Source organism: Lycorma delicatula, chromosome 2 (assembly GCF_047948215.1).
Source record: "Lycorma delicatula isolate Av1 chromosome 2, ASM4794821v1, whole genome shotgun sequence".
NCBI classification, from domain to species: domain Eukaryota; kingdom Metazoa; phylum Arthropoda; class Insecta; order Hemiptera; family Fulgoridae; genus Lycorma; species Lycorma delicatula.
The window spans coordinates 84050063-84065200 of NC_134456.1; the positions used below are offsets into that span (position 1 = coordinate 84050063).

The 15138-nt window shown below is 34.0% G+C and overlaps 1 protein-coding gene across 1 annotated transcript in view; it reads right to left on the reverse strand.

The window, feature by feature from the left end:
* LOC142318961 (venom carboxylesterase-6-like) overlaps positions 1 to 4850 on the reverse strand; it is a 34204-nt gene extending 29354 nt beyond the window's left edge. The window contains exon 1 of the mRNA XM_075355675.1: positions 4624 to 4850. Within this exon, the coding sequence (XP_075211790.1) occupies positions 4624 to 4821 (198 nt within the window). The 5' untranslated portion in view covers positions 4822 to 4850. The remainder of the gene's footprint in view (positions 1 to 4623) is intronic.
* Positions 4851 to 15138: the final 10288 nt, after the last annotated feature.

The window sequence follows — 15138 nt, forward strand, 5'->3', positions numbered from 1 at the left end:
TATTTCCTCTTAATTGTAGGTCTTCCAACAATCTAGAAAATTTTCGATCAAATGAGCAAGATAATTTTTTCCATTTAAACAATTTAATACAATAACAGGACCCAAAAGATAGTCATTAAAAATACCTATCCATATATTTCTTTGTTGATGGCTACTTTGGAAGGTACCATGAGAATTCTCGTCGCTTCAGATATGCTGGTTGTGGTAGTTTTGAACACCATTCCTGCTGCAAGAAGCTTGATCTGCGAACAGAATCCTTGCCGAAAATAAAGGGTTTTCAATTATTGTTCTTCAAAACCAGTTACAGAAAGCCATTCTACGTGGAAAATCATCAGCAGTCAATCCCTGTACGCGCTGGAACTGATAAGGGTAAAGACAGTTACTATTTAAAATCCGCCACTTATTTACGTAGCCGATACCTTCTTGTATTGCCAGAGAACGTGTACTTTTATCAGGGGATTCTTCCACACGATTTAGAACACTTCCTTCTAATTCAGTAGTCCTAGTACTCCTTAGTCTACTACAGTCATGATTCTCTGGTGTAAATGAACCTGTTTCCCTAAACTGTATTGAAGTCTTTCAAAAGTTTCTTCATTTGGCACACGTATATTAGGAAACCTGTTTTCATACAGTCTTTTGCTTCTGCCTTGTTGCAGTTAGCTAAACCATACATTAAATGCTTGTCATACATTTCCGCAAAAGACTATTCAAACTTCATGATGATAAAACAACAAAACTTAAAAAATAAACCAATAACACTGAGTGTTAAGCAAACACTCATAAGTAAACAATGAATTTAAATTACTTTAAAATCATATCGTTTATTTTTAAAAAATGTGCATTGCATTTTTACATTGTTAACATGATCAGCAGTAATAGTCGCTGTGTAAAATTATTCAAAAGTGAAAAATTAATATCAATTGTTTTATTATTATTAATATTAAATTTTATTGCGAGAAAATTATTATTTAGATACTAATTTACAATACTAGAATTAACAATAAGTAAAAACAATTAATATTTAATCGAATTGAATAAGTGGAGGATATGAAAACAGACACAAAATTACAACATAAACTTTCTGCCATAACTCGGCTCTTTGCTAACAGATTTAAAAAAATAAAACGTCATTTTGTTCTAAATAAAAGATTTAATATTTTAGCCAAACATAAACTTTGGCAAAACTAATATCTACGGAGATATAACTGATTGAGAAAAAATATGGCCGCTATTTTGTAATTTGCGAAGGTATTTAATTCCTGATTTTTTTCTTCTAATTTTACATTTTTATTACCAAGACATTTACCAAATATTAATGTAATTTCTCTATAGAAATTTGAGATAAATTTTGATATAAAAATAACAAAATGGCGGGCACAGGGATAACGAAGGAGAAATTGCCATTTTCCTAAGGATATTTTTTGTTTAGTTTTACAAGTAGAATTCGAAAAAGTATAGCCAGCCCACGGTTATTAGAATGTACCTCTTTTATATACTTCAAAAATTTAGTATAGAATTACCATTAAAAAAAAAAAAAAAAAAAAAAATCAAGTAATTAACACTAAAATTTATCCTATGAGCCGTATGCATTACGAATTGTACCGATAAAAGAAATTTTCAACAATTTTATACGGTAGAATGTTTTATGTACATATATATCTGAACTCCTGAATAATAACTATTCATAAAAATACACATTTTTAATAAATTATTTTTCTCAACACTTAATTTTCATAAACACTTATCAACAGGGTGTTATAAAATAAATGTCTTCATAAAATTTAATATAGGACCCGATAGAACTTTTACTACTGGGAAGTTTATTGAAGTAAATCTTACACCCATGTAATATAGTTTTACTTAAATAACATCGTAGAAATTAATAGAAAACTATTTAGTTTATACAAAACATATTTGTCAAGCAAATAATCTAAAATATACTTCAAAATTATTTCTAATAAGAGCTTTTGAAGGAGTCATGCCTTTATAGTAAAACAAAATTACTTTCCCGTCTGAGTAGTGCTGTAGCTCTACAAGGTGAGCTCTACGGTGTAGCTCTACTGTAATCGGTCATATGCGGTTTTCATCGGATCTTGACTTTTTGACACCTAAGGAACTCAAAAAACCGAACGGATATTTTCCAGATATTAATGTTCGTACGTACGTGTATGTATTCGGTGTCGGCCTCTAAATCACATTATGTACCCAGAACTACTAAACCGATTTTGACCAAACTTGGTTATATTATTTCTATATATGGGGCATTGATGCCATTAAATTTTCACCTTAAAAGTTGTTGAACAAAATCACCTTCAGTATCTCGAGATTTCCCATAATTAAGATCATATTTTTCTTAGACACGTTGTTTAATAATTAAAAAATAATATTTGCAAAAAATCTTTGAAAAATCGCACCTCCACCCCAAAAAAATGATATTGTGATGTCACAGGTGAGCAGTAGAATTAAATAAGTTAATAATATTTAAGGTGTAAAAAAGTAACTCGGTCTGGCTGGGTCTCGAACTCGATCGCCCGGTTGACCCGGTACCTGGTGCGTTAAGCCTCGCCACTACACCAATCTGCCGACCGTACAAGCGAAATTTGTTTAATGTAAGTTGTGTAAATTACAATAGTTTAGTTAGTGCCGACCGTCGCCGCTAGTACCGCCTCACCCGCGCGAATTAACTAAAGCGCGCGCGCTTTAGCTAGAATAATTTTGGATGTTTAAGATGTAACCCACCGGGTTGGTCTAGTGATAAACGCGTCTTCACAAATCAGCTGATTTGGAAGTCAAAAGTAACAGCGTTCAAATCCTAGTAAAGGCAGTTACTTTTTTTATACGGATTTGAATACTAGATCGTGGATATCGATGTTCTTTGGTGGTCGGGTTTCAATTAATCACACATCTAAGGAATGGTCGAACTGAAACTGTACAAGATTACACTTCATTTACACACATATATATTATCCTCATTCATCCTCTGAAGTAATACCTGAACGGTAATTCCCGGTGGCTAAACAGGAAAAAAAGGATGTGTATGATGTAATGTGTGTGTGATTAATGTAGCTAAAATTAAAATCGTCTTTGTTATTATTATCGAAATTTGTATTGGTCATATTCGTTTCCAAGATTATACGAATAAATCAAAAAGTTACTTTAATCAAAATCTACTGACTATCTTGTTATTTTTAATTACTGCAAGATAACATCTATAATCCTAAATCTAATCCTCATCCTAAATTTAGCGAAATAAAACTAATAATCCATTACCAACATTAGGTAATATTATAGAGTAAGTAACAGGTTAAGTAATATTATTATTATTACTATCATTTTACCGACCTCCTTATGGGGACGGTAACTGGTCTCTTCTACCTTACATGTTCCGTGTTTGAGTCCCGGTCATACTTTAAATTTTTTATACTCTAAAGATTTATTATCAAACAACATAGAAGCTATTATCGGGTGTATAAATATATTAATACAATTTTAGATGATATCATGAAATGGATACAATACGATTCAGATTTTAGATCGGTTTTATAATTAAAGTGTTATGCTTACGTGAAGAAAAAATCCTTGGAAATGAATATCGAAAATATGAACAGAAACTCAGTAGATGACAGATTTTCACAATTTTAATAAGGGTATTCCGATATCAAATAGTACCAGATATTTTGATAAATGAAGTTTAAAAATATCAGCCTGTTGTAATTGATTTATGGAAATGTTGTTTTGTAAAAAAAAAAAAAATCTAATTTGTTAACTGTGAGTAGGTATTTAAATATTAATAGTCGTATTTTCAATAGTTTTTATTCTAAATCTAATTCAATAAAGAAAAAAAAGTTAGATAATAGAATGAAATGAATACATTTAGCTCAATATTGGAAGTATTAATGAAAACTATCTACCAATAAACTGAATAAAACTACAAGAAATAATAAATTAGAGAAAGGTGTATCAATAAAGGTACATTACGGCGCAAGATAAAATAAAAATTTCTACACTTAAAACAAATAACTCATTAACGTAAATATAAATAAATAAAAAATGAACAACTTATTGATTAAATCATTGATTATTCTGTTTATGGATACTTAACAGTTGTAAAAACCAGTAAACAAGGTGCATATATATATATATATATACACACACAATACACCTTTACACCTTGTTATACTAACCTTTGTTATACCCCGATAGAAGAAAGTATATACGCGTATATATACAATATATATAATAGATCCTTTTTGCGCTATGTACCGGCAAAAGTTAATGCTTGTACACCCGACAAATAGCTCCGCAGGCTATGTTTTAAAGTTAAGCTTCCTGATTGCTAAACCAGTATTTTTATTTTTTATTAAAAATATACAACGAAATAAATACGATAAGAAAAAGAGTAAATCTTTACAAATACAAAATACAAGTCTTGTATCAATCATGTAAATTTAAATCTCCAAAACAATAGGTTTTGGGGAATTCAAATTAACTTAATGAAATGTGAGTTAAACCAATAAAAAAAAAATTCAAATTTACATCAGAAATTGAACCTGTGAGCTAGCCAATAACTAGTTTAGAAAAACAGGTAACATTTGTTTATATATTTTTATATTTAATAAATACCTTAAATCTTAGAGGTCCTACTGGCGGTTTAGCATAAGGTATCCCCATAAATGCTTGAATTTTTCGTCCATTTATGGTTGATTTCCAGGTACCTTTTATGTCTCCTTGAGGTGTGTTAATAACAGGTCCTTTCTCATCCTGACCGGTTATTTTATTTGCCAGTACAGATAAGAGTAACAGAAAAAATGTTGTTTTCATGTTGAACAAAAAGTTGGATTTGAACAAAAATAACCTTGATTTTGCTTTATATAATTTTTCCCCCTCCAATTAAATTCCAGGAATGTAATACAAGTACAGGATATCCCATCATTAATAATGAATTTAATTACACTTATTAAAACATTCAATGTTATGAAAATTTTGATGTAAGTAGTTATTCAATCGATTTATAAAAGCTACTATTATAACATATATATATATATATATATATATATATGTTATTCTTATATAATAGTTAATTTGATATATAATGGTCATAAGTAAACAGAATGTTTAAAATTACCATCTATAAATATGTCATCATTAAAAACATGTTTAATGTTATAATTGTTGAGAATCAGAAAAGTAAATAAACAAATTTAAGCTACACACTGATTGTGAATTAATGTAGCTGAAATTAAAGTCGTTTTTGTTATTATTATCGAAATTTGTATTTGTCATAATCGTTTTCAAGACTATACGAATAAATCAAAAAGTTACTTTAATCAAAATCTACTGACTATCTTGTTATTTTTAATTACTGCAAGATAACATCTATACTACGTAGATATTTATAGATTTTAATTTTTTTTTCTGTACTCCGAGGAGCTCCCGCCTTCCACCCGCAGAAGCTGACCCCCCTTGATTACCGGTCATCGAACTCCATGTCCTATCGATCCGCATCTGTTCAGCCTGTCGTCGCCTCCTCTCTTATCACTGATAGTCGAAATACATTCCCATTTGTTGCTATTGCTGAACATCACCTCGATTATATTGTTGGCCCCCTTCACACCCTGATCCTCGATCACTACTCTTAAGTCGCGCCATCTTTTTTTTTTCTTTTTTTCTTCTGTTTAGCCTCCGGTAACTACCGTTTAGATAATTCTTCAGAGGATGATATGTTATGAGTGTAAATGAAGTGTAGTCTTGTACATTCTCAGTTCGACCATTCCTGAGATGTGTGGTTAATTGAAACCCAACCACCAAAGAACACCGGTATCCACGATCTAGTATTCAAATCCGTGTAAAAATAACTGGCTTTACTAGGACTTGAACGCTGTAACTCTCGACTTTCCAAATCAGCTGATTTGGGAAGACGCGTTAACCACTAGACCAACTCGATGGCTAAGTTGCGCCATCTAGGGCAAAAAAAACACCACGTGTTCTGCTGTATCCAGTTCGCCGCAATCGTGACAGCGACCTGTATGGTATCTGCCCATCCTGTACAGATAATCCCGAAAACATCCATGTCCAGATAGGAACTGGGTGAATTCGTAGCCTGTGTTACCATGCTTTCGCTACATCCAGTTCTTGATGTCACTTATGAGCCCATAGGTCCACCTTCCTTTTTTCCGAATCTCGCCATCTATCACGCCAAGCCATGTAGAGAACGTCAATTGCTTCCTTTCTGTCTCGTCCAACCACTATTGAAGTTCTCATTTGCGCTTGTAAGTCTATGGGCGGTACCCCAGGTACAACCGACGCCGCCTCGGAGTTGATCGTACGGTACCCTACGATGATACGTATATTTAGCCTACGTTGTTGCATAACCAAACGCCTCACGTTCCTGGGCCTCGACAACGCTCGCAGCCATACAGGAACTCCATATAACACCACCGAAGAGTGCACACTGGCCAACAGTTTCCTCTTCCCCCTCTGAGGGGATTTTAATGCTTGCAGATGTTTAAAAATTTTGTTATTAATACAAAACATAAAATGTAAGTTACATAAATATACTATTCCCGTCAAACCGGAGGGCAGAGTCCGGTGGATCCTCGATGTGTTTGTTATCCTCATGGACATGAGATTATTAAACACTTTACAGAAATCTATCACAAAAAAAAAATTGTCATTTTACTCCATTATATTTCTGTTGCCATGGAGACAAAAATATAGCAATGAAGTAAACGAATTATTTTTTTCTGCTTTAATGAATATCTTTAATTCACACCTGCACTTCCAAGGCGGTTAGGGCCTCGATCTATGGCTTAAAACCTTCCCTGGGGTAACACAAATGTGTCATTTAAATTTGAAAGTAACCGGTCGGTTGCTACTTATATACATAAAGAAGCATAATAAACAGACAAACCCACAAACGTTTGCATCTTAGTAAAAAACCGAAAATTTGTCTTCTTTTTGTTTGTTCTCGTATCACGCGAGAACAACCGACCGAATGCATTCAAATTTTAGGATACATTCGTGTTATCGCAACGGATGGATTTAAGCCATAGACGAGGCCCTAGCTCCCTTGGGGGTGAAATTTTCAATTAAAGATATTCATTAAAGAAAAAAAAAGAATTAATATTTTTACTTCATTGTTATACAGAGTGTTCAAAAAGCAACGCAACCTTATGGAAGAATATTTCCTTCTTTTTTGCAGGATTAATTGAAGAAAATGGGTTACACAATGCAGCAGAGAATATTCATTGTCTCCGATTACATTACATTAGATGTGCCAGTTACGTCCAGACCCTGAATTCCTTGACAGAAAAGTACAGTATGGATGCACCAAATAAGCCCTCGTCAAGCGGTTGTACGATAAGTTCCAAAAGAAAGGAAATATGGCAGATGCGTGATCGACCGAAGCTGCTAACACCAGAAAAGTTAATCGACGTGCAAGTTGCGTATTCTGTTAGTTCCAAGAAGTCTGTGCGACGCCATCTACCCGGTCTGGTCGTCTCCGTTGGTAGTGCCCGCACGGCATCGCCCAAGTATTTAAAGATGAATTCGTACAGAATTCGTGTTTTTCATGAGGTATCTGCAGACACTGAAAAACGTACAGAAACCATTTCTGTCAGCGGTTCGTGTTATTTGTAATGCCAGATGAGGAAGAACTCGATGATTGGTTTCGGTCTCACGAGACACGGTTCCACCTTGTTGAATACGTGAATGGACAGAATTCACGCGTTTGGTGTGTGGAAAAGTCTCATCAGCTGCACGAGTCTCCTCTGCACGGACAAAAAGTTGGTGTTTGGTGTGCGATGTCACGTAGGCGAATGTTCATGTCATTCTTTCGTGGCACAGTGAACAGTGAGCGCTACATACAGATGGTGCAACAATTTGTAAACACTGTCTTAGTGGTGAAAGTTCGAGTGACCATGTGGAAGTTGCGAAGAGGTAGGGAGGCCGAGATGTTTGGGATGCGGTTTCGAGCCGGGCCTGTACCGGAACGGAACGGTGATCGCAATGCACCGATTCTAAATTTCGAACAGTTGCCCGTCTCCCGCCTGCGGAGGAGGCTTTACAGCGTCGCGATGGAAGCATGGCAGTAAGAATGGCACGCCACAACTAAGGGTAGATCTTTACATAGATTTATATATGACTGGGGGAATGATACGCCTCTAGTTCATTTTAAGGGCAACGGAATCCCAATTACCCATTTTAGTAATATATGAGCGGTGGGACACGCAACACGCTTATTCCGCTCACGCAGTTAGGTAAGCTCTAGGAGCCAATTAGGATATTGGTCGCTAAACTGTTTTGAGGCACAGTAGCCGTTTGTAGCACGGACATTCGGTCTTATGCTTTAGAGCGACCGAATAGGGTGGTGGCAGGAGAAATGCCAGCCAAACCAAAAAAAAAAACACTGTCTGCAGACCGGCTAGACATGGTTTCAACAGGAAAATGCTATGGCTCGTAGAGCCAACAACACTACGACTTTCTTGCATCAGTGTTTTCATGGACAAATAATTTCTAAGGAGTTGTGGTCCCCTCAGTCCCCTGATTTATCCCCTCCTGACTTTTTCTTCTGGAGATACCTTAAGGGTGCTGCTTATAAAACCCATTCTCACACCATTCCTGAATTGCAGAGCGAAATTGAACGATGTTTCGTTGCAATTCCTCATAAAAGGGTACAACATGTGTTTAAGTGCATTGTAACCTCGTATCCAATTATCTGAATCACATAATGGAGGTCACTTTCAACAACTATTTTAGCGTACTCATTTTCTCATAAGGTTGCGTCACTAAGTTGTTAAGTTCTGACCGTCAAAGATGTGTGTACTTTAGTCATCATAGTCACTACTATTCTGTCTTTTGTAATTAGAAAAGCCTGAATACTTTGTTATTTATCAATATATTCTCATAACCATGAGGATAATGAATACTGCAAAGGTCCAGGGAACTAAGAAACGTGTATAGAGGGGAATGGCAAGCGAAGCGAGCTCTGCGGCCCTGGTTTCGGCTTGCTTGCGCCGACCTGGACTACGGGGATCTAGATGATCCTGATAGACGGTCGGGCAAGCGAAGCAGGCCTCACCGTCTAGTTTATAAATAAGATACATTAGATTAAGTATTTACGTGAAAAGATGTAGATTTACATAAAATATTATGTAAATAAATACATTATCATTGGGGAAAATATTTTATACTAGCCAGTCAGAGCGAGCAAAGCGAAACCTTCCCATCTATCCAGGGAGCAGGGACCCTGTACCCCTCCGTGTTCATTATACTCATATTTGTGAAAATAATACTATAAATAACACTTAAAACCGTTCAATTTATAAAAACTATCAGTGTATTGTAATTTCTTCGAGGAACAACTGGTTAGTATAGGACTCGAAGAATGATTTGAAGTATACGGGTTTGAGAATAGTCAGCCCCATCTTAAATATAGTAATTGTAGTTAGTAAAAATGTATTTTGCACAGTTCTTAGCGTTAACACCACGAGGTGTTAACGAGTTTAGAAAAATTCAAAACCGCCGGTCTTCCGGTTCTCTTGTTGTCTGCAACTGATCCGCAATCATTAAAACGGGCGATTAATTCGTTATGTTTGAATTGTTAGGTACTGCCACATCCGAATATTTCCCGTGAAATTCGTCTACAACATGTGCATAAGAACGACTGGAAAAATAATGTTCTAAAATGAAAAATCGTTGCTTTTGGAAAACGACATGTTTACCAAAGGCACTATTGCAAGCGTCGCGTGATCAATTCACTACACAATGACGTCTAGGTTTGTTGTTGTTCATACCCATGGTGCTACTATTTATAGACACTTTAATTTTGATGTGCGTGTCTTTTGGAACTCTGTATTAAACTAGAAACTAATGACCAGACCTAAGCGATAGGTTCTACCCAGTTGTAACTTGATTGTTTCATTATATCAGGAGTGTATATAAAATTGGAGGGTCTACTTTGAATATTTGTGAAAGAACTTGCCAGCTATTCGTAATTTAGCTACCTAATCTTTTTTACCAACAACTAAATAATTTGCTTACCTGTAAATTTCAGTAAACGTTAAATAAATAAAAAATAAATTTCCCAGCTGTTAAATTTTATTAAAAAATTCAAACCTTGTTTTGTTTACAAATACTGAAAATAATTTCAGTTGAATAAATTTTAATTATTTTTTTATTTATTGAGGGAGAGAACTACAACGCTGTTCACATCAGACTCGTTATATATCGATAGTTACAAATATGCCATAGTAAATACTATTGAGGGTGCTACGCTGAAATTATTTATGTAACTAAAAAATACGTAAAAAAGTTTATCTTAAATTCTACTTAAAATGCAGTTATTGAAATAAATTAAGTAGTTTTATGTCGAGTTGAATCCAGTGTTCTTGAATCCTATATGTTTTGAAGCCGCGAAAGCACATGTTAAAAACTACATTGGCTAACACGTTAACATATTTCAGGATAAAAATCCGATACACCCTATTTATACCCCGTATCTACAATATGAAAAGGTACCTTTAAAAGTTTCTTTATATCATTTGAAAGGACTGAATATTGTTTTTTTTCTTAACTTTTACATTCGTTTATTGCCGTACCTGATAAAAAGATCTTAATTTCTACGCCCCGAAGCCACCTTTTCATTTACGTTACAATTTTCGGAGCTGAGCAGGCCCCCGGGTCTGCTACAACTTGACTTGGTTAAATTCTTCTGTATGTTTCAGTCGGTAGAAGATAAAATGTGCTATAATTTCACCGTTCGATTCAACCGTTTAGCGCAAAACCTCTTTTTAGGTGTCTGCGTCTCACTTGGTAAATTACAGTCGATCTGGCCAAAGATTTAAAATTTAAAGGTACGTCCAATAAAAAACGTTTCTATGAGATTTTCCCATAAAGTCTTCTTTTTACATATCATTTTTTTCTGGTAGGGCGTCACGGTCTATGAAGATCGTACACTAAATTATATGGTACAAGGATTTCCTTGTACGCCTATTAAATTACATACCACATTTTTTTTTAGAGGTTAATAATTATTAATAAATTAATATATTTAAATTAAATAAAAAAGTTAAAGAAAAAAATTAGTTAAAAAATGTGTTTACAGATGTTAATAATTATTAATAAATACATACATTTAAATTAAAAACAAAAGTTAAACAAATAAAAGGAAATGAAGTTGGATTCTAACCGATGTGCCTTCCCCTTGTACGATCCAAATATTTAATTAATTAAAATTTTAGTTGGTTATAACTCTGGAACCAATAAAAATAAGTACCACTTTTGATATATTGTTGAAAAGCTCTCAATGAGAGCTGATTACTGCAATTAAGAAAAAGTCCAAAATCCAAATTTTTGTATATTTTTGAGTTATGCGAGATACATACGTACGTACAAACGTTACGCCAAAACTAGTCAAAATGGATTTAAGGATGGTGAAAATGGATACTTCTGTTGAAATCTGAAAACTGAAATTTTTCGCGATTACAATACTTCCTTTACTTCGGACAAGGAAGTAAAAAATGTATTCTTTTCTCTACTGTAGAACAAAAAAATTGTATTTTATCTCTTTTTATACCAGTTTCCTTATGTGTTAGAATTTCAATATATTATTTTTGTTTAGATTTTAAATTTTATTTTTTACGAATTAGTTTTCTGGATAAGATTAGATCACTTTTATGTTTTTTCGTTTATCGTCAAGAATGTTAAAAAAAATATTAATCTTTTCTGCGATCAGGAAAATCAACCGATGTGATACTGTGCATGTTTTTTCCTACTAAAATCAAATTTTCTCATATATTCTTTATACGAGTGGGACAGTTCAAGGTTTAATATTATTAGCAATTTTAGATAACAACTTCCAATGAAACCAAATTTTCTATGCGTGTCTGTGTGTATAAAAACAGTATCGTTATACATATGCAGTACCGTATCTTTAAATTTAGGTTAAATCTAAACGTCTTCATGCACAACATGCATCCATACTCGCCTAAAACTCAAGAACCTGAGGATCGATCTTTAATACAGATTTTTTATTGGAATTATTTAAGGGGAAAATTTATAATATTTGTTGAGAAATAGTTCTCAAAATGGGAACGAGTTGATTTTTACATCATTATTTATTTATGGTAATATTTTGAGCAGCTGATTATATCATACTGTTACATCGATAGTGTTGTTTTAGCGAGTGAAATTTTAGAGGAAAAAAATTAATTTGAACTTTCATTAAACAAAACTAGTTTCATTGTATTGTACAAAATATCATCAGTTAATAATAATGAAATTTTATGATGCACTATTATTTTCGAAGGCAGAAGAGTGACTTAGATTAAATAGGTAGCGTACTTTTACTTATTTAATCTGTGTATTAAAGATACTTTCATAAAAATTCCCATGATGGATTGGTTATATTTGCACGTAATTTTACGGTCCTAACACAGCTAATAAAAAAAGCTAAATAACTTTTATTATTTCAGTCTGTGAGAAAAGACATGTTCTATTTCCTGGGGATTACGCATCAACTACAGAACAGTCTTTTTTTCTGAAAACTTGAAAATTAGATTTACTTTAACTTGGTATAGTACCATTATATGTTAGCAATATCAGGTTTTTTAATCATGGACAAAATACACTAATGAACTGTGTCCTCTTGGTGAAAAATACATTTTGTCAGTTACTAGCTCAGTATAATATTTAAAAAACTGACAACACACTACTAGTAGGACTTATTAATTCCCCGTCAGGCTTATTACTTCTTTTTTTTTTGAAAGTAAAGGTCTTCTACACCCAAGTATTATATACCCTAATCAATTAAACTATATTCTAAAATTGACAATTTATAAAATACCCAAAAGATTACAATTACTAATTACAGTTCGATGTTCCTGTCGTTGCTTCTGATGTACGGCTTACACACACAACTTATTTAAATTATTATCATTTTATTAAACTACAATATTTTTCCGTTTATTTAATTCAATGATTCTAACCAGAGCGCGCGCATACCGTATTTAATTCTCCCGGGCGAATCGGTACTTGGGGTGACGTCGGCGCTAACTAAACTAATGTAATCTCACAAATTACATAAAACAAATTTCGCTTGTACGGTCGGCAGGCTGGTGTAGCCGAGAGGCTTAACACGGAAGGTATCGAGTCGACCGAGCTATCGAGTTCGAGACCTAGCTCCAGACCGAGTTACTTTTTTACAATTTAAATACTATTCATTTATTTAATTCTACCGGTTATTTGTGACGTCACAACATAGCAGACGACGACGACAACAGCATTTTTTTGAGGAAGGGGTGCAATTTTGCAAAAACATTTTTCTATAAATAATTTTATTTTTTAATTATTAAAAAATATGCCTAAGAAAAATATAACTTTAATTATGGGAAATCTCGAGATACTGAGGGTGACATCCTCATCCCCTTGACCTTTTAAGTTGAAAGTTTAATGGCATCAATGCCCCATATATATAAATAATATAACCAAGTTTGGTCAAAATCGGTCCAGTAGTTCTAGAGATGAGGTGATTGAGAGGCCAAACTCGCACGCACGTACATACGAATACTAATATCAGAGAAATTTCCAACCGGTTTTTTGGTTTTTGGGGTTCCTTAGGTGTCAAAACGTCAAGATCCGGTGAAAACCGCATATGCCCAAATTGGATCGATTAAAATACTTTCAAGCACTTTCGGTTATTCTGCCAACTTAAGGAGGATTATAATTATAATTAAAATATATAAAATTATAAAACGAACATATTTATATATATATATATATATATATATATATATATATGTAACAATAGTCATTTTGTTAAAGTTCGTCAAAAGTTAAAGTTTTAAATCAAAATGACAATGTCCGTGCTGTAATAATATCACAATTGCTATCTGACAATTGTGATCTAAATCTTTATAAAAATTGTGATATTATTACAACACGGACGTAGTCACTTTGACTTAAAACTTTAACTTTAGAGGAACTTTAACAAACAAAATGACTATCAATTGCTATATATATACATATATATATATATATATATACAAGGTGTGTGAGAAAAGTAATGAGACTGACTTTTTACTTACCATAGTTTTTATTTTTTTTTAAAAACAATATTATCCCCTTCAAAGTAGTTCCCTTGGGCAGCTATACACCGGCGGAGTCGTTGTTTCCACTTCTGGTAGCAGCGCTGGAAGGCTTGAAGCTGGCTTTAACTGGTTGGTCACAGTTATTTTAATGTCTCCAGAGTTCCAAAATGACGACCTTTTAAGACATGTTTCAATTTCGGGAAAAGGAAAAGTCACAAGGACTCAAATCAGGTGAATAGGGGGATTGAGAAACCGTAGGAATGCGTTTTGAGGTCAAAAATTCCCTGATGGAAATGGCCGTGTTACACGGGGCATTGTCATGATGAAGCATCCACTTGTCTGCAATGTCTGGTCTCACGCGAATCACTCTGTTTCTGTGCCCTTCAAGGACACCTTTGTAAAACACTTGGTTGACAGTTTGTCCTGGAGGAACAAATTCTTTATGCACGAAACCCCTACTGTCAAAAAAGCAAATCAGCATGGTTTTGATCTTTGAATTGCTCATTCGACATTTTTTCGGTCGAGGAGATGATAGAATGTGCCACTCTTCGCTTTGCCGCTTTGTTTCAGGATCGTACTCAAATATCCAGGATTCATCACCTGTGATCACACGATTGAAGAATTCTTGGTCATTGTCAATTCTCTCAAGAAGATCAACACACACGTTTCTTCTTTCTCGATTGTCTTTCTGTTCCGTTGTGAGGTTTTTCGGCAAAAATTTCACACAAATCTTTCGCAAGTCCAAATCGTCAGTCATAATTTGATGTACGGTGAAAGTGTTTAAATTTAACTGTTCACTCATCATCCTTATCGTTAAACGACGGTGTGATCTCACAAGAACCCTCACACGCTCAACGTTTTCGTCAGATTTTGAAGTCGAAGGTCTTCCTGAGCGAGGTTGATCTTTAACGTGTTCTCGGCCTTCCAAAAATGATTTGTGCCCGCGGAAAATTTGCGCTCTTGATAAGCAATGTTCCCTATAGGCCTGTTTCAACTTTTCAAAGGTCACACTCGCGGATTCCTAAAGTTTAACGCAAAACTTGATTGTACA